Source organism: Ambystoma mexicanum, chromosome 10 (genome assembly GCF_040938575.1).
Source record: "Ambystoma mexicanum isolate Mex_15411 chromosome 10, UKY_AmexF1_1, whole genome shotgun sequence".
Lineage (NCBI taxonomy): Eukaryota > Metazoa > Chordata > Amphibia > Caudata > Ambystomatidae > Ambystoma > Ambystoma mexicanum.
The window spans coordinates 642,384,650-642,411,333 of NC_090932.1; the positions used below are offsets into that span (position 1 = coordinate 642,384,650).

At 47.3% G+C, this 26,684-nt stretch overlaps 1 protein-coding gene across 6 annotated transcripts in view; it reads right to left on the reverse strand.

The window, feature by feature from the left end:
• Positions 1 to 26,684, reverse strand: part of SCLY (selenocysteine lyase) — a 951,200-nt gene that overhangs the window by 240,965 nt on the left and 683,551 nt on the right. For 5 of the 6 annotated variants that reach the window (XM_069618226.1, XM_069618229.1, XM_069618227.1 and 2 more), the window contains one exon: positions 24,781 to 24,883. In XM_069618226.1, the coding sequence (XP_069474327.1) occupies positions 24,781 to 24,883 (103 nt within the window). Of the gene's footprint in view, positions 1 to 22,589; positions 22,699 to 24,780; positions 24,884 to 26,684 lie in introns of all 6 variants that reach the window. The other variant, XM_069618231.1, reaches the window with a different exon arrangement.

The window sequence follows — 26,684 nt, forward strand, 5'->3', positions numbered from 1 at the left end:
GTGGAGAAGCCCGCCAAAAAGTAGAACAAAGGGCTCGACTTGGGTTGGAGTCACAGAAGAGAACCCAAACGCCATTTTAGAATCGAGTCCTGGCAAAAAATACCAACCGGCGAATTATTATTAAATAAATAAACCGGCGGTATGTTCGAGGCTATGAGAATTAAATAATTAAAGTTGGTAGCCTCGAACAATGGGGAAATTCCATAGGGATATATTTGCGGTCGAATATAAAAAGTAGTTTCCACTGCCACCAGCCAAAACTCGATCAGGGGGGACGGAGACGTGCCCCCTCGACTAACAGACCCCGGGGTAATCGAATTGCCCCTACCAGTACGTCCACAATACGATGGTTTGTACTGGTTTCTGTTCATAATTTGGGACTAGTAAAGCCAATGGTGACTTTACATGCCCTGGGAGACAGTCAGTCCCAGGGTATGGAGTCTATGGTGGGGTGTCACTATGACACCCCTGTGTTACTGCACGGAGGGTGCTGTGTAACACGCATAGTAAAAACACATGAGACCCTATGGAGTAAAGGACCCCATAGCCCATAAAACACATTAACAGTCAAAGAAACACCATAAATCATGTCCAAGAGTGGGAGAAAAAGAGTCTCACTCTTGGCAGGAGAAAAAAACAAACTCCAGAAATTCAGCAAAGCTGCTGGGGGACTCACTAGGTTAGGAAATTCAGCCTAAAGAGAGAATTCTCCCTAACAGTGTTGATTTCTATCATGAGTGGGAGTGGTCTGATATGCCCCTTGGTAGGAATTGCGCTGCACTTACTAGGTGTATTTCAGATGTTGGCAGAAAAAAGTAGTCAAGCCTTGATAATGAGGCATGTGCCCCAGATAGGAACGAGTATTCCCTCGTGTCAGGGTGTAGGTGCCTCCACACATCTTTCAGTCCCATGGCATCCGTAAATGTGGCTAATTTAGTGCGCGTGGAGGGGTTTCTCGCGCGGACATGTGTGCGATCAAGCTCCAGGTTCATTACCTCATTGAAGTCTCCCCCCACTAGCACCAAGCTCGAGGGATCTGCAGTGATTACGGGTGTTAAGTCGTCGATTAGGGAGGTAAATAAGGTTGGTGGGGCATAAATGGCTAACATGGATATGGAGCGTCCCCAGAGAGTCCCAGTTATATGTACATATCTGCCTCCCGTGTCCTGTGCAACGGTTAACAGTTTGAAGGGCAATCGCCTGTGTATTAGGATCAGGATTCCCTGGGCCCCCATGGAAAAGCCTGAGTGCAATGCTATGCAGTAATTTGATCGCTTGAAAAGGTTTCAGTTCGTGCCCGCTAGGTGGGTTTCCATTAGGAAGGCTGCGTCTGGCGCATTTCGATTCAGTTGTTGTAAAACAAGGCGCCTCTTAATGCTACTGCCCAGCCCGTTCACATTCCAGGTCATAATCTTAATGGACTTGGTGTTATTCCTGTTGTTGGATTCCATCATATGAGATAGGCATTGGGCGTGGCGGGTTGTGCTGTGTGTGTCGTGTGGTAGTGAACTTTATCTCTCCGGTGGGAGCCAGATCCCGACCTATAGTGTGCTGTAACTTCTGTGCCCGAGTGGAGCCACGGGCCATTTTAAAACAAGGAACTAAACAAATAACTTCTGATGCAATTTCAAACTCTCCTACCCCCTCCCCATACTCCGCCCCAACAAGAAGTATCTGTCGCCCGAACATCAGTACGAGCTCGCCAATGGTTTGCTCGGGCAACAGTTAACAACCCCTACAACTTCTACAACTGTTCCCACGTAACTAAGGGGGTGCGTGTGTCCGAAACGGCCGCTATGTTTCCTCATCCGTGTCAAATACCTTGTTGCATTGTTTCCATTGGATGTCGATTCTCCGCCGTGGGTCCCGCCATTTTGGGTGATCGCTGCTGCCTTGTCTCCCGTCTCATCCCTCCCTCACAAGTGGTGGCATAATGTCATCACGGTTCTGTGGCTGGTCCGGGGGGGGGTCTCTGGCCGGAGGATTTCCAGGATGCGCGGGTCTGCTTCTTCGATTCGGTCTCCAGTCGCCATCTATGTGTAGTTCTGCCCACCTCCATGCCTCTTTAGGGTCAGTGAAGTGGACCGTCGTCCCTTTATGGAAAATTTTCAGTTGGGCCGGAAAGATTAGGCCATATTTGACATTTAGAGAGCGCAGCTGTCTTTTGATTTGCTCAAATGATTGCCTCGCCTTTTGCACTTCTCTTGTATAGTCCGGAAATATGGCAATTCTGGTGCCATTATGGGTGATCGAGCCCCTCGTGCGTGCCATTTGCAACAATGCGTCCCGATCTCTGTAATTCAGGAACCGTGCCACCACTGTGCATGGCGGGGATCCAGGCGGGGGACGCCGCTTAGGCACTCTGTGAGCTCATTCTATCGAGAAGAATTTGGAGAAGCTCTTTTTGTCGAACAGGTCGATGAGCCATTGTTCCAGGAACAGTTCCATGCAGTCACCTTCGGCCTTCTCAGGCAAGCCTAGGATGCGTACATTGTTACGTCTCGACCTGCCCTCTCCTTCGTCTACTCTCGCTTCCAGTACCTTCAGGCGGGCCTTAGTTCTGTGGAGTTGTTGCTCCAGGCTCCTTAGTCCATCCTCCGTCCCCGATATACGCTGCTCGGCCTCACCGGTGTGGGACGTCAATTTTTGGAGATCATTGCGTAACAGCGAGACATCCACGCTTATCCCATCGATTTTCTGTTCCATAGTGGCACGGGAATCGGTGATCGCCGCCATAATGTCCTTCAGAGAAATTGCTCCTGTTTCCTCCTCCATTGTTTCACTGCAGTCCTGCTCTATCGGCGCATTCACCGCGGCAGTGGTGAATTGATCAATTTTGCTTTGAGTACCGGTTTTCCTGGATTTTTCTTCCCCATGTCAGAGGTCTAAAGACGGGAGTTTCTGCGTAGCATGTGCTGCCAGTGAGTCCGATGAACACCTTTCGATTTGGGCGGCTGTGTGCTGGGGGCCAGTTAGGGCTTGGCACGGGGACAAGTCTTGGTTTGAGGCGCCTCAGGCTCTTCTTTTACAGGCTTCTCACTTAAACTCATGTGGTGGCGCAGCCGTGATCACCACCCCTTTGACCGGGCCTATCCTCGTGTGCGTCCTCTTCAGGCGTAAAGCTTTCTCTCTCCCGGACCGTCTGGCGGACGAGTGGGAAGCCTGCCACCCCCCTCAGCGGGACGGGCGTCGGGGTGGAGGCGAGGCGGCCTTCCTCTCGCGGGCAACCCCCACGTAGCCCCGCTCCGTGCCTCACTGTCTGTTACTGTCCACCCGCACCCCCTCCGCGTCGGGGGACGCCCCAGGTCCGCTCTCCGCACCACTCGTCTCCTTTAGCCGGCGTCCGTTCACAATCTCGTATCTTTGCTGCGTAGGCAGGTTTACATCGGCACGTAGCCCGGCGCCATCTTGGAATCGCTCCCTCAGGAAACTTCGGGGAGATCTCTGTCCTCCGGACGCCTCGCCGTCGCACTTTTCGCTACCTACGATTTTTTCACGAAAATTCGCAGCAGCGGTTCCCCTCGCCGATGGTATGATTAATAATTGTCGTTCGACACGGATGGCAGGCGATTTAAGCAGGATGTATGTAGCGGGGCCGGGAGCTCGAAGGCTCACGTCCGCATCGTTCGGTAGCTGGCCACGCCCTCCGGTTGCTGCCCTTTTGGATGCCGAGAAGGACTTTAATTCTGTGGAATGGCCCTTCAGGTTTACGAGGCTTAGAGGCATGGGAGTTGGGGACACGTTTATATCGCTAGTATCTGTTATGCACTGCACTGATAGCACAACTTTGTAGTTCATGGAAATATATCTGTAACTGTTCAGATGGGTCGAGGAACAAGGCAGGGATGCCCTCTTTCCCCCTGCTGTTCGTCTTGGCAGTGGAACCGTTGGCGGAATGAAGTCCAGACATGTTCATAGAGACATACGCTTGTTTACACACAGACTGGTCATTTCACTAACGACGGCAGGATCTTGTTTGTCACAGAACCGGCAGTTAATTTGGCACCTATTATGGCAGATGTTCTTGAGTGTGGGCATTACCCGGTCCTGCTATTAACTCTGCTAAGTAGGTGTTGTTTCCTTTAACTGAGTAGATGGGGAGGTATTTTGATGGGTTGGGCTTCCAGTGGCATGAGGAGAGCACTCGCTACTTGGGTAGTGAGCTTGCGCGATCCACCAAGATTCTTTATCATAAAAACTATCATGTGAAGCTTGTTCAGAGAAGGGCTGTAGTGGAGAAACATCTAGCATTGTCGTTGTACGGTAGTATATACTTGGTTAAAATGATAATTTTTCTGAGATTTTTGTATACTTTCCTGAATGCACCGATTGAAGTACCAAGGGCCTTTTTTTTCATAACAACATTTTATTTGATTTTACATATATGCAGTACATAGATCATAACAGCAATCGCAGAACATTAATTATTAATTCTGATTTAGCAAAGCGACTCTCGAGAGGGTCGGGGTGCGAGGAGCAGAAATGTTAGAATGGCCATTACTGATCATGGTCTGTCCTGTCCTTTTTCGCCGAGTGGACTGTGGGACGATGGGTAGCTATAGTGTGTGTTGCAGTGGTTCAGTAAAGCAGACTGCTTTGGAGCCATCTTGTTAATGGAGGCCTCCTGGTGAGGGCCGGGAATTTGGCGCCGTAGTCCATAAATGGGTCCCATATATTTAGGGCTCTATTCAGCGAGCCTGCGCGGATCGCAGTGATTCTTTCGGCCACCACTATATCCCAACATTTCGCTCACAAAAGTGCCATGGAGGGGCCCTCTTTATTTTTCCAAACCCGGGCCATTGCTATTTTTGCTGCTAGAGGTAAATGCGTACATAGCCTGGGGATTTGGCCTGATAATGGGAATGCTCCTTCACCTGTGCTGCCCAGCAAGATGATTCCGGGATCCCATGGGATGGCGAGGCCCGAGATCTCCGTGATGTGTTTAAGTACCTCTTTTCAATATAATTCCGCTTTCAGGCATGACCATACCATGTGCAGCAGTGAGCCTGTGGTCGGGCACCCTCGCCAACATGTTCCGGGTATGGTTGGATTGGCCTTGTTGATTTGGGCTGGGGTTATATAGTACCTGTAGCAGAGTTTATAGTCCCCTTCTCTGTTTGTAATGCATTGTGACCTTTTGTGTAGCCTGGCCCAGATCTTCCCCCATTCCTCGATTTCAATTTCTTTTGCCAGGTCTTTTTCCCATTCAACCATGTATCTTTCCTTTTTCGAGGGGTCTGCCCTGTCTAGGAGTCGATAGACGGTTGAGATCCTGCCTTTGCTTCTAGGGGTTATTAATGATAGTTCCAAAGCTGTTAATTCTCTGGAACATTTCTCCTTGGTTACTCTTTGGGACATCCAGTGTCGGATTTGGGCGTAGTGGAATCTCTCCCCTTCATTCACTCCGAATTTTGCTTTGCATCTTTCAAATGAGATAGGTGCTCCTGCTTCCAGGAAATCCCTGGTTTTCTGTAAGCCACCTGCCATCCAGGGTTGGAAGTCTTGCGCCGATAGACCTAGGGAGAAATCAGGGTTATTCCAGATGGGAATTAGGGGGCCTAGCGAGCCGTGGATGTGCCATTTCCAGGCTTCTTCCTTCCAGCAGCAGACTGTCGATATTGTTGGTAGCAGCGGACCGCTGTTTGCTTGTGGTTTTATGGGTGGAAGGTGTGGGAGGGATGATGGTGCCACCGAACACCAGGATTCTTCGAGAAGTGTCCACTTCGGTTTGTCTGCTCTTGGGCCCATGTGAAGGCGTGAGAAAGTTGCGCTGCTAGGGTGTATATAGCAAGATCCGGTACTCCCAGACCTCCCTGTGGAATTCCCTTTGTCGTTATTTGTTTGGTTATACAAGGTTTTTTTTCCCCCATACGAATGCTTGGATTTGCTTTTGCAAGGCTGCCAGGGCAGGAACCGGGATGCTGATTGGAAGTGCTGTGCAATGGTATAGCCATCTGGGGAGTAGGTTCATTTTGATGGCTGTGATTCTGCCAAACCACGATATTTCTTGTGGCTTCCACCTTTTGAGATCATTTTGAAGATCTTTGATCAGTTGCGGGAAGTTGCTTGAATATAGGCGCAATGGGTCATTGGGGATGTGAACCCCGAGATAGTCGATTGGGCCTGTTGACCATGGGATTGGCATTAGGTGGCTGAGGGTGTCTTTTTCCTGTCTAGAGAGGTTCACCGGTAGTGCTACGGATTTGGATAGGTTTACCCTGAACCCTGATAGAGCCCTGAATTCTGAGATCTCCTCCCATATCGCACCCAGGGACGATGTTAGGTTTGTTGCCGTTATTAGAACATCGTCAGCGTATAGCGCAATTTTATATTCATGTCCTCCCACGAACAAACCATTTATGTTAGGATTTTGCCTGATTCTTGCTGCAAAGGGCTCCATAGAGAGAGCAAAGATAAGAGGAGAGAGTGGGCAACCCCGTCTAGTACCCCTGGATATATGGATTTTGCTGGACCTTGTGCCGTTGACCCGCAGCTGTGTGGTGGGGGAATGATAGTTGGCCATTACCCATGTGATAAAGTTAGGCCCAAAGCCCATGTGTGTCAGGACTGCCCGGATGTACCCCCAGTCGACCAGGTCAAAGGCCTTATGTGCGTCTAAGGATATGGCGGCCATTCCTACCTTTAATTTGTGGGCACTCTCGATAATGTCGATCGTCCTTCTAATGTTGTCAAGGGTACTTCTCCCAGGGATGAATCCCATTTGGTCTTGATCAATTAGGGTTGGTAGAGCTGGTGCCAGTCTATTGGCCAGTACTTTGGCAAAAATCTTCCTGTCGTTATTTAAGAGTGAGATAGGACGGTAAGAGGCCACTAGTTCAGGGTCTTTTCCAGGTTTGTGTAGCAGGATTGTGATGGATTCCGCCATTGAGTCGGTTGTTGACTTTGAGGTAAGGAAAGAGTTGAATAGGGCCGACATCTGAGGTGCTAGAATTCTGGCGTATTTTTTGTAGAAATTTGCGGATAAGCCGTCAGGGCCTGGGGCAGCTGATTTCAGAGATTTGATGGCATCTATGATTTCTTTAGACGAGATGGGTGATTTTAGGGAGTCCAGCAGGGTTGTGTCTCGGGAGGGTATGGGGCGTAGATATTCCGCTAGGTTGTCTAGTGCCGTGGGTTCTCCGGACAGGATTGATTTGTGGTGTTTCAATAGTTCTTCGATTTTTTCTGTATCAGAGTAGAGCATTTGTCCATCTTTCATTTTTAGTTTCAAGATGTTATTTTGGGTGCAGACTTTTTTTTGCGCTAGGATATTGTTTGCTTTGTTCCCTTTGCTGTAATAGAATTGCTTTGTAAAAGCTGAGGCTTTTGCTGTGTGGTCGGCGCAATGCATTTCCAGTGCTGTTTTCGCTTTTCTCAGGGATCTCTCCGTTTTTCTGGAGTTGTGTGATTTCAGTTCGTTCTCTAATTGCCTTACTTTTTCCTCCAATTTAACAGCCATAATGTTCGAGACTCTTCTCTGTTCTGCCCCGGCACTAATCAGTGTGCCTCTGACGACCGTTTTCAAGGCAACCCAGATGATGTTGATGGGGGAATGCTCCGTCGTGTTTTCTTTAAAATAATTGGAGATAGTTTCTTCAGTTTCCGTTCGGATGCATTCATCTAATAGCAGCGAGTCGTTAAGTTTCCAATGCCTTTGGACTGGTTCTTTTTGGCCTAAGATAACTAGATTCGCGGATACTGGAGTGTGGTCCGACATCATACAGATGTGGATTTCTGTGTTGTTAAGACATGGGAACAGGACTCCCGATAGCAGTATGAGGTCAATTCTTGAAAAGCCTTTATGCACACATGAGTAGTGAGTGTAGTCCCTTGCGGTGCCATTAAATAGCCTCCATGCATCGACCGATTCGGTTTCTCTTAGCAATTTGTCTACTGATAGTACTTGCGTGAAGTCTGTGTTCGTAGGGGGCAGAGTTTTATCCATTTGTGGGTTTGGCATGCAGTTGAAATCACCACTTATGATCAGATGTCCTTCGCGGAAGGCTAGAATGGTCGGAATTAGGTTTGTGATAAAGTTGGCCTGAGACGTATTAGGGCCGTAGACTGGCACAATGGTAATAGGAAGTTCTTCAAACAGGCCCTTTAGAAGGAGGAAGCGGCCTTCCTGGTCTCTTTTTATGGACATTTTCGATAGTGGGACTTTGTCGCTTAATAGAATTGCAACTCCTCTCTTCTTCTGTCCGGAGGAGGCGAAGTAGGCTTTGTTTTTATATCTATTGAATCTTACTCGTGATTCGTCTTCCTGCAATAGGTGCGTTTCTTGGAGCAGTACAATGTCTCCCAATAACTGACCCAGTCTGTGCTCTACTGATTTACGCTTTCTTGGCGAGTTCAGGCTTTGGACATTCCACGTGAGTATCACTATTTCACTTGTATCGGCCATTGGTATGCATTTTAACGTCCGGTGTGTCGTTGGCCTTGCTCTCTCTCCTGTGCCAAGAGTTTGTTAGAGGCGTTTGTTTGCTGCGTTGGTCTGGTGGAAGCTTAGTTGCTGGTGCGATGTGCTGTGAAGATGACTGTGAGGCCAGGACCTGTGGGGCACGGATTGCTCCTCTCCAGGTTGATTGTCTTGATATTTTATCTCCCCCCCAACTTGAACTGGTAGTAGAACCATTGTCCTGCTGCCACTGGGGAGCTGGTGGCACCAAAGCGCCTAACGATGGCCAACTGGGCCGCTGCTCTGAATTCTTTTGGAGCTCATCCTTGCTCCCGCACTGTTGGTGTAAATGAGAGTAGGTTTCTCTGGAGGCTCTCTCTTCACTAGGGTTTTGCGTAGTTATGAGCTGTGGGATGTGCCACTCTTTTGGAGCGGATACCTGAACAGGGTGCTAGCTCAAGATTGAGTTGCCAGGGGTCGGCTATGTTCTTGCTCGAATGGTCATCCCGGCAAGGTATCTTTCTTAGGGGGACCCCGAAGTCTTCGTCTTCTGCCGGCTTTTGACCATTCTCCTGTGGGAGTCTTTTCCCGAGGAGGGCGGGATGGTTCTTCTGTTTCCGACTCCCCGTCAGACTTTCTGAGGCCCATGAATCCATCCGCCTCTTTAGGCGTGTGAATTTGCCTAAAGGCACCTTCCCATTTAAATTTGACTGAGGTCGGGAAACCCCATTGATACGGGATCTTCCTGTCTCGTAGCCACTCCGCTAGAGGTCGCATGATTTTCAACTTTTGGAGCGTGGAGGCAGCCAGGTCCTGATAAGAGTGAGCTTGTGGAGCCCTGGAACGTGACCTGGCGCATCTGCCTTGCCTTGCGCATAATTTCCTCCTTCAGTTGAAAGAAATGGATTCTAACTAGTACATCCGGTGGGAATGTAGATTCTCTTCTTGGGGAGGTTCTGTGCACCCGGTCCAGCTCCAAGGGTGCGCTGTCTGGAAGTGTAATTATAAATTTAAGTAGGTTTGTGACATATCTTTTTAGTTCTGCATCTGGGATGGAGGATGGTATCCCTCGTAGGCGGATGTTATTCCTCCGAGAGCGGTTTTCTGCGTCCTCCTGTTTTGCTTCTAGAAGGTTGCACCTTGCCTCTAAGGCCGCGATCCTGTCCCTGTCCTGATCGAGTTCAAATCTTTGGTCACAAACCTTGGTTTCCAGCTCGGCCGTTCGGTGCTCTACTTCTCCCACCCGACCGTTAAGAGAGTTAATTTTCTTAGTGACCTCTTCTGCGCTTTTTTAAATTTCTTTGGTCAGGGCTGACAGTAGGTCCTGCAGGTTGGCTTTAGCAACCGATTGGGATGGCACCAAGGGCCTTTTACAAGGCGTTGAACACTATTGTTTCAGGTTTTATCAGGGGGAGAGGGGGGGAACAGCGGCAAATGCGCTGGGGTTGATAGCTCCTCTGGAAACGGGTAGGCTTGCACTCCCCCGATTCTGAATCCTACTACGATGAAGTGCAAGCTTCATTCCAACTGGTACACCCCTACCCTGGAGAGATCTCATGTCCAGATAGAAAGGGCCCTTGCGGCTCTGTCGCTCTTGAGAGCAGTGATACTTACCTCGCTGCAATGTATTGGAAGAGCTAGAAATATGATAAAAGGCACTTGTAAGGCTTGGCGATGAATTGAGCAGAAATTACGCCTGTGTGTAATGTACTCCACCCTTTTACCTGTTGTGCATGTCCCTGGTATCCCACTAACTGGGGAAACGGGCTATACTCAATAAATGGTTGAACTGGGTATTTCCAGATGGCAAGATTTATTCCCCTTAGGACAATTTCTCACAGTAGATTAGTTGCTCTTGGGTGGTACAACTACAATGGACTTGTTTCCATATTTTAGGTTTAGAAATGTTTTAAAAGAATGGTTTCCGTCCTTTCTGGCGGCGCAAGCCTGTAGCACCTGATTCTTCATGGTATGATAGTTGCGGAAGGCAATAGGAAGTTGGTTTCAAGTTTATATGAAAAAACTATAGATAATAAAGCAGGTTGCAATGAGGATGAACATACAAAATGGGAGGAATTTCTGGGTACCCCTATCCCAGAGATGGTGGGTTGCTATTTCTGTGCCCAGACTAAAAAGGTAGCACTCAATAGTAGATATAAATTGATACATTTTATATTTCTACACCAGTTTTACTTTACCCCCGTAGGCCTGCATGTATTTTTACCCCAAGTTTCAAATTAATGTTTGCGATGTGGGTTCTCGCCAACCAACTTTTTACATCTATCATGGCAATGTCCCCGAAACTATAACTATTGGACACAAGTGTTTGGCACATTAAGTGAGATTATTGGAGAGCACTTGACTCCTTCTCCTTTAATTGCTCTGCTGGGGTACACAAAGTGTGACGAATCAACTTCCGGGGCACTAGTGGTCCAGGGATGAATATCGGTTTCTAGGCCATCAATCAGGCCCACACCTCTAGTACACCAGTAGTGATCTTAACAGATTGGAAACAAGCAAATTACAAAACCTCCATGTCTAACTTCGGTAACGTCGACGGAACGCCAGGCTTATCTCCGGATCGTTGGTTAATTGCAACACAGCGAAAATACAAGTATTACCCAATGATAAAAGGGACTGTTCAGTCCAATCAAGGTTGTATACAAATATCTACTTTATCATCACAACAGACCGTTCTAGCACACTACAAAATACAACCCACCCTGTAAAGGAATGCAGAGGACAGACCGTTTCAAAGAAGGAAAAAGGACGCACTCTGGATACTGATAGGAGGGTAGTCGGTATAGTAAATAATAACAACAGTTCAAGGATACTTGGTTTCAGCACAAAGGGAGCAATGTGTCATAAAATGTCACTAGGGGCCTTTGGAGAAGGACCAGGGGGACAGAACCACAATGTATCTTGTGCTTGTTGGTGTTCTTGGTGCTCAACAGGGTCAAGTCTGTTACAGGGCACTGTGCATCTTCTGCGACAGAGTTCAAGCCGGAGAGAGCTGCGGCTATCAGGCTGAGAACAGTTTAGCGAGCAATGCTGGACGGACAGCTGAAGGCTGGCCTACATGGCAGCTCAGGGTCAGGAATCGTTGTCTCAGAGCTGGTCGGCGGTTCTGAAGCACTGGTCGAGGAGTCTCGACGGCTTTAGCGACTGCCGCGTAACAACAGTCAGCGGTGCAGTCGGTTGTAGATCGAGGGGCTAGACTGGCTTAAAAATGTCCTTTAAGGCGAAGTTTGATAAATGCTCGCCAATGCACTTCTCATAGCTCCTTCACTGGGCTTGTGTCCTCCTTTAAGGCGGACGTCCCAAAGCTGAGGAGAGTGTCCTTGGTTTCGGGTTCAAAGACACTCTGGCACTTCCCACCTAAGAAGCTTGCTGCAGATCCTATAAGGACATACTGTGTGCTTGCTGGGTAACGGTTCTGGAGCTGCTGGATGGTCCTCTGAATTCGGTATCTCCCTCTGTTCCCTGGGAGATGTTTAGGGGAGGGATCTAGCTTCCCTCTTGGAGGTCCTGGCCTTCCTTCACTGGCGGAAGATCTAAGGCAGACAGTACCTTCAGACAGGGTCCAATGGCGAGTTCTTCTTGTTACCCCTTGTAAAGTCTTCAGATGATCTGCCAAAAGATGTCTCAGCCCTCTTTTAAAGCCAAATGGACCACAGGGATTGGTGTAGGCTAAGCCTACCTTAATGAACCAATCCTGGGTCCCCACCAACAATCTCCCGTATGTGTGAGGTCATAAACAGAGTGCTTTGCAACAGAAAAGGTAAAGGGGTGAAAACATGTAATACTAAGTCGCACCTATCTTCCTGTCTGTTGTGGATCAAAGGGTCACCTGTGGTTAAAAGAGATCCCTGTGGTTCCTGATTAAAGCGGCAGGTCTCCCATGAAGCTGCGGCAAGACCAGATTTTCTGGCTTCGCCAAACCACATTCTCGTACCTTCTGAATGGGGTCCCCAGCGGGGATGACTACTGTTAACATGCAATCCCAGACATGACATTTTACTGTCAATCGATACCGAGGGCAGGAGCTAGCTTCAGGTTGACACAGTGCACATGAAAGGGTGTTGGGTTTTGTGAGAGACCAAAGGGTGTCTCACTTGCTAGCCCCCAGGGATCGCTCTCTTAGGTGGCCAGGGCACGGCCATCGCCTTTGGATCCAGACCCTGGGAATGGACCAGTGTGGAAGGATCACCTGGGTGGGGGATCCTCGGGGAGTAGGGGTGAGATAACCATTGGTGAAACGTGGTATCCCCTTTCATGTGCCCATTCCCCATCCTATTTTATAGGATTCTCCAACGTCCCAACTCCCTCGCCCCCTTCTACATAAACACTGGGCCGAGGAAGAGGGCCACTGAAAGCAAAGAGGCTAACCCTTACATATCTCAATGGACATGTCCCGTTAATCAGGTCATTCAAAATCATGCATTTTACCTTTATCACATAAATCTGAGACCCATTAGCTCCTCCCACACGGATAAAAGGCGAAACATAGAGACACCCTCTGAGCAAGGTGAGTCACGAGAAGGAGCCGATCTTCCGGGGCGAAGGCAAACACACTGGAGCAGGACGACCGATCGAGGGACCAGAGGGAAGGATAAGAAATCCTTGAAGTTAACTGCAGGAGGTTGTTGCCTCCGAGAAACCGTGAAGAAGATGCAGAGAAAGCCAAATGCCAGACAAGAAGCCGCCTACATTGTGTTTTAAGGACGCCAGCGACCCTCCCGGATGAACGACAGAGTTGGGGAGAGGGGAGGCAAGGCACCTAAACACGTCAATAAAAAGCTGCAAAGACAAGAAAGGAATGCACACAACCGGTGAGTTAGCGAAAAAAATGAAAGGCTGGTTTGTGTCAAGAAAAGATTGAAGCTACAACAGTGTATCGCATGATTGAAGGTTGCGCACGTTCTGATGAGGCGCCAAAGAAATCAAACCAGTAATGTACTTGTAAGTTACAGATAACTTTGAAGCCAGTGATACAGAGTAGCGGAGTGGTCCGGCGAAAGGAAATAGCCCACTCGAAAGTCTTTGCAAAACGTTTGATGTCTTGTTATAAAGCAGCAAAGTGAACGAACTCTGAAATGCGAAATGGTCAAGATTAGCCCTGACGAAAGGGGAAGTTAAAAGGTGGTTGCTTGAAGAGGAAGATTTCTGTGAACTTTTCTGATTTAGATACAGGAGTACTAATATCAAGCGACATTGTGACAATGTTAAGGGAAAGCTCAAGTGAAAGTCGTAGTGGTCCTGCAGAGTTCCATGGTAAAAGCCTTGCACATCGGCTGAGGGAGACCAGAAACATGAAATAAGTCAGGGGAAGATAACCCCTAAAGAATGTGAATGAATTTTGGGGAAGGGAACCCCTGCAAGTGCTGTGATTGCGAGGTCCGCGGCGGGCTGAGGGAGATCTACATTGAATCAGGTACTTTTTGATTGAATGGTCCAAGCCAGACTACGTGAACTATTGATGCCTTGAGTGGTCCGAACCCGACAGAGGGAGACCTGCGTGAACTTTTGATGAACTGTGAAAGAACTTTTGGAAAGCTGGAATAAGTGACTAACATGAAAGGGCAAGCGGGCCTCAACCCACGTTTTGAACAGCCTTTATTTGATTTGTATTTATTTTATTTGTAGTGTGCGCCTTTCCCTAGGGCATCTGATAACCCTTTCCAGGGTGTGTCATCCTGTTTACGGGGGCTACCTTACTCTGTGCTGTCCAACGTGGGGAGGAGAGCTGACTCAGCCACATTGATTCTTTATGTTATAACATTGACTTTTCTTTGCATACAAATTCCCCTTTACACACTTTTTGGATATGAGATAGGGCAGGCATTAGGTTTCGTTAGTATAGGGCATTTTGATTTGACAGACTGGCAAGGGCTGTCTTTTCTTTATTATTTGATGGTAGAGACAACTCCCATCATACCTATAGGGCAAAGTAGGAGTTTTTCCAAACCCCAAGAATCTAATAAAGGTTTTGAAACTTTTAACTTTTGTGTCAGTGTCATACTTGTGATACCATGCCTCCCTTACAGTTTCCTGTCCCCTTTGTTAGCCTCTGCAGCCAGGCCCCATGTGGGCGTGTTTGAATTAAACTCTGATTAGTATGTGAATGCTGCCACCAGCTACATGGCTCAACAAAAGGTCAGGGTGGATCCATAAAGCCTTTGTTAATTAGGCTGGCCATGGCAGGGGGAACGTTTGGCCCTTCTGCAGATGCATTGTGTACTCCATCTGTCAGATCCCAACTAAATATGACGGGAGACTGCGCCTGTAGGCTGTGTCCACCCAGAGTACACGGGTCTATGTGTATGTCGTGCGGTGAGCATAGGAAAAATAAACACGTCAGACCTCCGTTTGGTGCTAGCAAAAAGGAGGGTGGCCATAGTTTGGGGATGGAGACGTCCACCTAGGCATGAGCATTGGAAGTCTGATATCCTGCATTGCCATGATGTGGAAGCTGAATATTGTGCTATGATACACCCTTCTGCACAAGCTAAACATATATGGGATCCGTATGAATCCTATTTGTTATCAAAATTACAATCTGATCCAACTGAATCCACAGACTCGACTGATGATTTCTTGTAATTGATGTGGTTTTAGGAAATGTTTTCGAACTGAGTTGTTACAAATTGCCTGTAAAGAGTTGCTGTCTTGTTTGTTTGTACAAAGAGAGTTTTAAAAAGAAACTGCATGGAGGAAACTGCAGTGCACGGAAATGTAGGTTCCCCCCCTCTGTGGAATTTGCAGTTTAAAAAATGTCCCGCTTACATTTCACTTGCATGCATGGGCGTAGGATATGGAGGATAGTGGGGGGACAACCCCCCCATAATATTAAGTGGGGGGATATAATGGCATTTATCCCCCCCAGAATAGATCTGTGTTGCGCACAGTGCACTGTGTCTCTGCCACTGTCTGCTGCAGAATCCAGTTGCATGCAGCCTCCGGATGTTGCCGTCCGCGATGACAAGTTGCATCAAGTACTCTGCAATCCCCAAGCTGTATACTGACCACGAGAGTCTTATGGATGTGGGGCCGTTTTCAGGGTCTCATAAGCAAAGTCTGTTTTTTAAGCGGTCCTTAAATGTTTCCATTATGTTTTGGTTTTTTAAAGTAAACCTGCCAACAGGTGTTTAAGAGTCTGGGAGTGGGCAAAGCCTGCAATGATTCCTTACAAAAATTCAAGGCAAACATACACACTCTTAGCACTTGAGAATTTGATATCAGTACATCATCATGTTGACCTTCAATATTACAAAAACAATGCACTTTACTAGGAAAGGGGTGCTTTCATCCGGTTCTGTAAACATGTCCAAGTGTTCAACATGTTTCCAAAAAACAAGGAGTTTTTTGGGATATTATTCTTTGACAAGACTGGAAGCTTACTAATATTCAGAGGTGGACTGGCAACCAAAAGAGGCCCTGGAAATAATGTTCAAAGTGGCCCATATTCAGAAATCCCAACCCCTTTCATATGAGAAACTCTGGAAATAAAATAGGTGGCCTGACGGTGGCAGCAAGCTAATATCCACTCAGAAATCTGAGATGACAACCTGGTCACTCCAAATGAGGACGTGAATCCTCTTCAATTAAATTTCATTGAGTATAAGTATGTTTTACATACTATTCCTCTTATGCACAGTAAACAAATCTTTTTTTATTTTTTTTTTAAAAACTTCAAAACATACAGAGAATACATTTTCATTACAGTCACCTATCGGACTGAAGTAAGTATTTCACAATTCTAATCAGAGTTCCAAATTCAACATGAACCAATTCTTATTAGAATATAATTGATTAGGAAAATAATTTTGAAAAAAATGTGTGTATTTATTTACATCACTGATTCAAAGCACATTCAAAGTAGTGTGTAGTACAATAAAGAATTTCCATAATAACTTTCTAGAAATTCTTGATTCTATTAAAGACACGGAGGCGAGCATTATGCTTCTCTTTCTTTTATTAATATATAAATAGAAAGCTCAGCAGCAAGTGTTAATGCACCTTATTGAAAGCGCAGGAGTGCGTGGCAGACAAAAGGTGCATGAAAAAAACACAAAGAACTTAGTAAATATTAACAAAAACAGTGTAAGTCCAAAAAAAAACTCCATTTCCCAAGATGCTTCAGGAAAAGGTCCAGCAAAGGGTCACAAACATGTGACTTAGTCCACCAATGAATAACTGGCTGTCCATATAAACAGTCATGCAAATTATGTCACTTCCTCTTTCGAAAGCTGCGAACTTGAAGAAAAAAAAAAAAAAAAACGGTGAAAAGAAGAACTGTAACTGAGGTCATCTTGTGACTGAAGCCGAAGCAGAGCTGATTAGGCGATCAGGAGGGCTTGTCTGAAGCCGCTGTCAGAGAAGAGAAAGTAACTAGAATTAGTTCATGCATCAGAGAACCCTAGTTCCCCTTACGGGGGTGGGAGAGAAATAGTGTGTTAACTTGACATACATAAGTCAGTCCAATAAGCAGTAACATTCCCAAACAAGTCGCACAATTATTACCCAAAGGTGGTAGCGCTGTTATTTCTCTTGCTGGGCGGGATAATGCTCGCCTCCGTGTCTTTAATAGAATCAAGAATTTCTAGTAAGTTATTATGGAAAATCTTTATTCTATGTCAAGACCGGAGGCTCCCATTATGCTTGTTTAAAGCTTACTTACCACGTTAGATGCTGGTTGTTCTAGCGGTTTCAGGTAGAATTCCTTGAATATTGATTCACCTGACCAATCCGCCATTCTCATGATATCTTCTAGGCGTACTCCGACCTGAAATGCTTTGGAGGCCATGGCTCCTCTCACGGAGTGGGCCCCGAAATGCAGGGTATCTATTCCTGCTTGAGTCAGAGTCCAGCGCACCCAGCATGCTAGGGTTGGAGACGAAACTGCCTTGTGCGGTTTACGCAGGGCTATTAGCAGTTGCTCGTTAGGGGAAGTCCTAAGCGGGGCAGACTGCTCCTCGTAAACTTTTAAGCATTTAACTAGGCAAAGCTTAGGTTGATCTTTGAAAGCGGGGTACGAAATAACCCTAGAGTTACATTTCGTTCTCCTGTGCAAATGGAATACCGCCCCATCAGGAGAAAAGGTCCTGCCCGGCAGATCGAGAGCTCTAACGTCAGAGACCCTCCTGCAGGAGACTAAGCAGAGCAGTGTAGTACGTTTGCATGACAAGGCAGTCCGAGACAGGTCCTTGTTATGCGGCCATGACAGAAAAAGATTTAGAACCTTGTTGACGTCCCAAAGCTTATAGTGGGACGGGGGCGGAATTGTAAGTCTTATTCCTTTAAGGAGTCTGCAGACGAGCTGATGCTCTCCAGCTGGAAGCCCCTGAATGAGATCATGCCCGGCGGAAATAGCTGAGCGGTAGGCGTTAACTGTCCTATAGGCGAGGCCTCTTTCAACTAATGATGCCAGGAAATTTAGGATTTCCTCTATAGGTGCTGAAACTGGATGTGAACCGTTCCTTCGGCACCAGTTACTCCAGGCGTTCCAGGAGTTAGAATATCTCTTGAGGGTAGCAGGGGCCCAGCTTTCCTCAATGAGGTTGATTGCCATGGCTGATATGCCGGGAATCCTCCACCTTGACCTGAAATCCTCCAGGCTGCTAGGTTCAGTGATCCGTTGAGGAGAAGGGGGTGACGCTGTCCTGACGGATCCAGAAGGAGATCTGGAAATTGGGGTAGAAGGATAGGAAAATCCGAAGAAAGTTCCAGAAGAACTGGATACCAGGTCTGAGAGGTCCAGACCGGGGCTATGAGGACCAGGTCCGTATGCTCCTGACGGGCCTTCGCCAGGGTCCTCGCTATCATTGTAAATGGAGAAAAGGCATAGTGAATCCCCTGGGTCCACTGCTGTAGGAATGCATTGGTCGCAGCTGCTGCTGGGTCCGGTCTCCAACTGTAAAAGATGGGTAGCTGGGAGTTGAGACGGGATGCAAAGAGATCTACGGACATGGGGCCCCATGTTCGCTGGCGGCGGAGAAAGACTTCTATGTCGAGCCTCCAGTCGCTGAAATCTGTGGAGTGCCAGTCCGCCACTACGTTTGTGAGCCCTGGGAGATATTCCGCTGTCACCGAGATCTGGTGTTCCAGACAGAAATGCCAAAAATCCTTGGCTAATTCCGCTAGAGGTCTTGACTTGGTCCCTCCCAGGTGATTGATGTACCATACTGCGGAGATGTTGTCCATCTTTAGTAAGATACAACAACTCGCTTTGCCTCTGGCAAAGGAGCGCACAGCGAATGAGCCGGCGAGAAGCTCCAGACAGTTTATATGCATTTTCAGCTCCTGAGGAGACCAGAACCCTCCTGTGGCTACAGAGCCGCATCTCGCTCCCCAACCGGAGCGACTGGCGTCTGATTCTATGATAATATCGGGGGTGGATCCGAAAATGGCTCTGCCGTTCCAAGCTTCCATATGAGTGAGCCACCAATTGAGCTCCGTGCGCGCAGAGGTCGACAGTGTCAGATGTTGAGAGTAAGAGAGGCTCCGTCTCAGATGCTGACCCTTGAGCCTTTGCAATTCTCTGTAATGAAGAGGACCGGGAAAAATCGCTTGAATGGAAGACGACAGGAGACCGATTACTCTTGCCAACTCTCGAAGAGATATGAGGTCTCTCTGTAGAAGTCTGCGGATCTCCCTCCGTGTCGCATGTATCTTGGCCACGGGAAGATTAAGTTGCGAGTTCAAGGTGTCCACCAAGAATCCGAGAAATTCTAGATTCTGAGATGGACGGAGTACAGATTTCTCCCAGTTTATGAGGAAACCAAGACTGTGCAGTAGGTCGATGGCTATTCTGGCCTGATGCACTACTAGGGCTTGAGAATGAGCCATGAAGATAATGTCGTCTAGATAGACTATTAATCTTACTCCCAGTTCTCTCAAGCGGGCTACTACGGGTCGCAGAAGTTTGGTAAAGGCCCAAGGCGCTGAGGAGAGCCCGAAGGGTAAACTCGTGCACTCCCAGTCTTGGTTTTTCCAGGAAAATCTGAGATAGCTTATGTGGGCCTGGTGAATAGGAACTGCTAGGTAAGCGTCCTTCAAGTCCAGGCGCACAAGCCAATCGTTTGGCCTCAGGATGTCCCTGAGCATGTGTATCCCTTCCATCTTGAAATGATGGTAGACAATGAAGTCGTTGAGAGCTCTCAAATTTATAACTGGGCGTACTTTTTGCTTCCTGCGAACCAAGAATATGGGACTGAAGAACCCGCCTTGGCTTGAGCAGGGGCGAATTGCTTGTTTTAGATGTAGACTGCGTATTTCGCCATCTAACGCTTCCTCATCTGCTATGGACATAACTAATGGTGCAGGACGAGTGGTTTGATGAGGTTGAGCGAAAAACTCCAAGCGCAGGCCGCGCTCTGCGTCCCTGATCCATGCATCTCCTGATAAGGAGTCCCATGCCTGTGCAAAAAGAGCTAACCTCCCCCCTACGGGTGTCTGTGGCGCAGGCGCTGCTATGGGTACACTGACCTGTAGTTTGCTGTTGGGCTGGATATCTTGCACTTCTTCTCCATCCACAACCTCTTCCCCGCCCTCTTGAGGGGAAGAAAGTGTCTGAGCGGTCCTGCCAAGAATTGTATTGGTCCCGGGATTGCTGAGGTCTTCGATCAAAGGCGAAGCGGCCGGAGGAGCGACCTCTGCCTCGTCCGGCCCTGGAGAAAACCTTAGTAGCAAAAACCCTTCTGATGGAGGCTTGAGCCTTATCCAAGGCTGTAAATGTGCCGACGAATTTCGACATTTCTTTCATGAATGGGTCTCCGAAAAGCAGACCTTGGGCTGCTGCTCCTGATTCTGTATCTGCTAGCTCGGTTAGTTTGCCGTCAATTTTGTATAAAATACCTTTACGGCGTTCAGCCGAGATGGCGCAACTGGCATTACCCAGTAGACAGAGGGCTCTTTGCGCCCAACCTGAAAGGATTGTTGGATTGATGGGATCACTGGAATCAATGGCTGCCTCGGCCAGGTCCATAATCTTGGCTAGAGGACCAGTAATGTCCAGGACTCTGTCCTGACAGGACTTCCAAGCGCGGTCGATACCCTTTCTCGGGTCTTTCACATTCTTTCCTAGAAATGTGATCATCTTGGAGTCTAGCTCCGGGGTGAGGGCTACTTTCCCAGGAATATTGGGACGGGGGCATTCTACCTTTAATCTGGCCCTTACTTCCTTATCTAGAGGCTTGCGAAGTCTGTTCATGATGTAATTGGTTGTTCTGGACGAAGGCTCCCAGTCAGAGGATCTGGGGTGCACAAGATCTTCTGGAGCAAACATCCCGCTGGAAGTGGGGGGTTCCTCCGTTACCTTCTTGGGGATGGGGACTGCCACAATCCCAGAGGTAGAGGGTCGCGACCCTATAGTTTGAGAATCCTCATCAGAGGATGAAAGGGGATGGTAGTTATCATAGACCCCTCTATCTTCGTCATCAGTGCCCTGTTCCTCTGCCTCCGGGCTTGAGGGTCTAATACCCCTGTTGTCTTCCTCGGGGTAAGAGGGTCTTTCTAGGGAAGGGGTGTCCTTCCTGTCCATGAAGGCTTTTTTAAGCCTGGAGAAGGCGTCTGAGACGGCAGCGGTGGCAGGAGTAGGCTGGCTCGGGGGGTCATGGAGTCTTTGCTCCTACGAGCCGGAGAAGATCCCCCATCTATAAGGTGCTTTCTTTTGCGGGTTTTATTTCTCCCTGTTGGGGAGGTCTCCTGAAGATGCTCCTCCATACTGTCTAGGCGCTGCTGGATAGGCAGGAGCATCTCAGATACTGCCTTCTTGATGGTGGTCTCCACTGAGGATCCCAGCACCTTTATGAGGCTGTCTGCCATTGCCACCTCATCTATCTGATACTCTTCCTCCTCATGATCAGACCAATCCTGATCTGCCTGGGGGAAGTACTGAGCTGCCATAATCAATTTCAAATGCACCTCTTTTTTTTTTTTTTAAATATAAATGCTCTTTGTGGGCAACAGACAGCCTTCTCTCAGCCCACTTAATTTCAGACAAAGAAGGTGTGGAGCACGATACCTTGCTGAAAAGGAAAATCAATCTGCTTCTGTGGAAGTTATCTGTAGAGACTTCCTTCGATTTCCGTTTTCTTTCTTTTTTTTTTATGATGTTAAACAGAAGAAAGGAAAGGAAAGGGGGCTCGTAATTGCAGCTGGCGCTCGCTTTCAAAATCCGTTGTAAAAGCAACGGAAATGACAAGTGAGCGCCAGCTGTTTGAGGAAAGGACTCAGGGAGCAGAGGCTCCCTCTAGTGGCCACGGAAGGCCACCGCAGCGAAATGCTCTCTGTGTGCGGCCTTCCCGGGCTCTGTGGGAGTGAAGAGCGAGCCGGGGGCCGCGCACGGAGGAGTGAATAAATTAACAGGGCCGCTCGCAAACACGAGGGCTCCTGTCAGCAGCAGAGATCCTCTCGCGGCAGCGAAGCTGCTAACGCGGAGGATCGAGTGAAACTGACACGGAGACAATGAAGCGCGTTACGCGCGCGTATACTAATTATAGTTACGAACGCTAAATAAAATATGTACATATATCATTCACCTTATTAAAATATATTTAAATTTAAAATTCTAAAAAAAATTTTTTTTATGATCAAGGAGATAAAAAAAAATGGGTACTTATCTTTGCTGTGAGCAGCAAGAAAGAGGAAGTGACATAATTTGCATGACTGTTTATATGGACAGCCAGTTATTCATTGGTGGACTAAGTCACCTGTTTGTGACCCTTTGCTGGACCTTTTCCTGAAGCATCTTGGGAAATGAAGTTTTTTTTTGGACTTACACTGTTTTTGTTAATATTTACTAAGTTCTTTGTGTTTTTTTCATGCACCTTTTGTCTGCCACACACTCCTGCGCTTTCAATAAGGTGCATTAACACTTGCTGCTGAGCTTTCTATTTATATATTAATAAAAGAAAGAGAAGCATAATGGGAGCCTCCGGTCTTGACATCGAATCAAGTAACCCTATATTGACCCAACAATATTATCATCATATTGTTCTCCAGCAGTCGATCAACATATAATATGACGCGTTTCGGGGTTCCTTTGCCCCCTTCTTCAGGTATGGATGTTACTTTTAATTTCCCTATCTGTTGAAAAATAATAATCACATAAATATTTCAGTCAGTAACGTATAATGCTATTACCTTTTCCAAGTCCATATGCGCTTACAGATTAAATAACTTCACTTACCTTAATGTGGCGCCATGCTGCTGACACTTATACACACACAGGGTCCACTCTGCATGGCCTGGTGCCCCACCCAATAGACACTGTGCCAGGCGAGAGGATGCCTGCAGTCCTACACAATAAAGAAAAAGAAAAAGCAAAGTCCCCAAGGTGTCCCCTGTCTCCCCCAGACTTTATGTGCCTCCTACGCCCATGCTTGCACGAATATCATCGTATGATGGTAAACTACTGTGTGCACATTAATTTTGGACATTTGTCAACACAATCTAAAGAATAAAATACAAATCAAACTCTAAAAGAAAAAACAGCTGCGGCAGTGGTAAAAAGATAAACTGTAGCCAAACTGCAGAAGAAAAAAAAATCATGAAAAGTAATAAAATGCACCTCAAAAACGAACCCAGCTTTAAAGAAATGTCAGTGTCCACAGATCCACTGATGGCCGAAAAAAAGTAAACTAATAAGGTGTTGAAGGGCTGTTTATTTTACAAACAGACATCATTTGACCCAAGAACCACACACCCCCGCCCCCAAAAAATAAGAAACCACAATTCTTACACATGGTACCTTTCTAAAGAAACCTGCAATATTGTGCTAGAAGAATATGATAAAACGGCAGAAACAAAGGGCCAGAGCAAAATACAGAGCAAGAACAGTAACAGATTAGACAAGTGGGAAGCAAGAAATAGAAGTACAATGAAGAGACTGTGAAAGGGGGAATAGAACAGAAGGATAACGCATCAGAAAAATGATCAGAAGAAAGAGAAAGCATGAAAGGGAGGGGCAAGGGATCGATGCAAAGGAAAGAGTGAATTCCGCACAGTTGAATGGCGATAGGAAAGAGGCAGAAGGAATAACAATTATAAGTCGTATAAAGCTGTGTGTCCCTCCTCGCATCCATTTACCCCATATGTTGGCTTCCTATTTCAGGAGTTTGGGGCACATAGGCAGCCCTAGAGAACCATCTAATAGCCAAAACTGAAAAGGCTAGTCGAGAGAGTGTAGAAAAAAGCTGAACAAGAACACAGTCAGTTATAAGGTACTACTAGAATGCCAAGCAGAGCACGACAATCAATGAGACATCATTGAAGCCAAGAGTGTGACATAGAAGAAGACAGCAAAAGACAATGAGAAAGGACAGAGAACAAATGAAGTGAGAGAGGAAAAAATAATGGACTTGGAAACGGAATCAGTGCAATGGAGAACGTAAAAAAGAGGACCTGGGAAAGGTTAGAGACAAATAGTGCCAGAAAGGGGCAGGGAAGGAGTAGAAGGACTAGAAAACAAGTATTAGTAAAACAAATAATTGTGCTCTTTGTATAGCTAACTCAACTAGACACATAAGCCACCTCGTTTATTTCTGGCAGCGTGCCCAGTAAATACTAACCTGCAGACATTTTTGATAGTGTTCTTGTAATTACTGAGTATGCAAGCTATATTTAATAATTATGTAGATGTTACTGCATGTTTTCAGATGTCAGAAAACATGAACATCTCAAAGCGCACTGTAATGTTTCCATAATAGCTAAAAATGTCTGAAAAACGACCTCCGTGTTTTAATAGTAATGGTATGAATCTGCAATTCCTGGGTATGTAAGGCATCATTAATTCATTGCGGTGATGTAACTAAGAGCTAGCACTAGCTCATGCACACGCCAAAGGGTGTTTTGGGCAGAAAGGGGTGGGCGGGCGGATGGCCTTAACATGGACATGGGGGGTTGGAACTTAATCAAACACCATGTGCAAGCAGTGTGTTCCTCCTCGCATTCCATCTCCCCATATCTTATCTTCCTACTCCAAGAGCTTGGGGCATATAGGCAGCCCTGGAGCACCATCTAACAGCCAAAACAAAAAAAAGTGAGTAGATAATAGAGTAGAAAAAACGCTGAACCAGAACAAAGACAGCTATAAGGTGATACTAGAATTCCAGGCAGGGCGTGACAATCAATGAGAGATCATTGAAGCCAATATGCCGGGTGGATATCACAGGGCAACGTGTGTCTTGGAAGCAAGACAACGATTAGCAACAAAGGTTCGAATCCCGGTCTCGCGCTTAGAAACTGGTTTCCGGTATTAAGCGCGTTATAAAAGAACAATTATAATAACGTTACATAGAAGACAGCAAAAGACAAGGCGGTAGACAGCATGAGACACATGCACTACAACTGTTAACAAATATAGAGCAATGGTTCCATACCCTGCAGCTTTGGTCCTAAGATAGAGACATTACAGGTATTTGGAAGATGCTGGGAGCCGGGAAAGTGGCTGTTGAAGTGGATCCTGTGCTGTCCAAACCCAGCCTATTTGGGGACACAGAGGGCACATAATAAATACATGGAGGACTCAAATCGCATGGCCACTTACAAACGATCATGTGAAAACATTATAAGCAGAGCGTAGGACATTATTCGCACATGCCAGATGCTAAGCTTTGGCTAAAGTTAACTATGAGTGCGCATTCAGAGGTGGTGATTGCTGCATATTGATTGGTGAGCATGAACATATGCTCTTAGATGAGTATGCGGGTGTAGCTGAAAACAAGCATACATTTACAACTGATAAGTGGGCATGCCTTTATAGACATGGAAATGTTCCACAGATACATATAAACACATGCTCTTGAGTATGAATTGCATGTACAAGTGAGAGGTGTGAAACATGTATGAATAAAGAGGTAGGAACATGCATACACTAGTATGAAGACTAAAGTACTCATTCCTACATATAGGAGAGTATGAGCTGCAATCACAAATTAATAGGAGGAGTGTGCTCACAGATGGGCAATATGGAACAAGTTACTTTCCTGTAACTGTTGTTCTCCAGCATGGGTCTGGCATGGATTCACATGCTCATGAATATTCCCCATCGTCAGGCCGGGAATCCTCGGTAAAGAAAAAACCAGTATCAGTTTCGTTTCTGATCTGTCTTTCGTAGTAGTAACCAATCACTGAACTCTGCGTCATACTGACCACAGCCAATGACTGCCCTCTACCTAAGCCCCGCCTCTCTTCCCCCCAGCCCCAGCCATCTTCAGATTTGGAAGCACGTGAAGTGGCAATATGACCAAGTGAAGAGCCGCAGAGGGGTAGGCGGGAGGGTTCGCATGTGAATCCATGCCAGACCCAACCTGGAGAACAACAGTTACAGGTAAGTAACTTGTTCCTTCTCCAGCATGGGGTCTGGCATGGATTCACATGCTCATGAATAAAGAATACATAGCAGTACCCACATGCACAACCACGGGAGGTGGCAAAGGCTCAACATTAAGCATCACATCAACTCAACATTAAGCAATCTTACCTCCTCACCAGGCTCACCTCAGGCGAACAGGTTGCGCAGCACTGCTTGGCCGACCCTGGACTCCTCCCTGGAATCCCGATCGACGCAGTAGAATTTCGTGAAGGTGTGCGTCGACCTCCACGTAGCAGCCCTGCAAATGTCCAGCAGGGGCACACCAGATAGGAACGCCGTGGTAGCTGCGATCGCTCTGGTGGAATGTGCTCTCGGACGGCCAGGCAGCGGTCGGTTTGCCAACCGGTGACAGTACATGATACAGCCGGAGAGCCATCTGGAAATGGAAGCCTTCGAGAGAGCCTTCCCCTGATTGACAGGTCCAAAGTTCACAAAGAGTTGTGACGTCTTCCGAAAACACTTCGTGCGGTCCACGTAGAACTTCAGCGCTCTAGCCACATCCAGCGAGTGCAAAGTCCTCTCAGCCGGCGACGAAGGCGACGGGAAAAACACAAGCAACACCAAGGGTTCGATTAGATGGAAGTCCGACGGCACCTTGGGCATGAAGGAGGGGTGCGTCCTGAGCACCACCCTCGTGTCGTGAAAAGTCAAGTACGGGGCCTTGCAGGAAAGGGCTTGGATCTCTCCCACCCGTCGTGCGGAGGTGATGGCCACAAGAAACGCTGTTTTCCACGACAGGAACTTCAACGGGGCCGAGTGCAGAGGCTCGAACGGAGGTCCCATGAGCTTGGTCAGCACCACGTTGAGCTCCCATGCCGGGGCCGGAGCCGGAGCCTTCACCGGCGGGAACGATCTGAACAGTCCCTTCATGAACTCTTTCACCAGACGATGAGACCACAAGGACGTCCG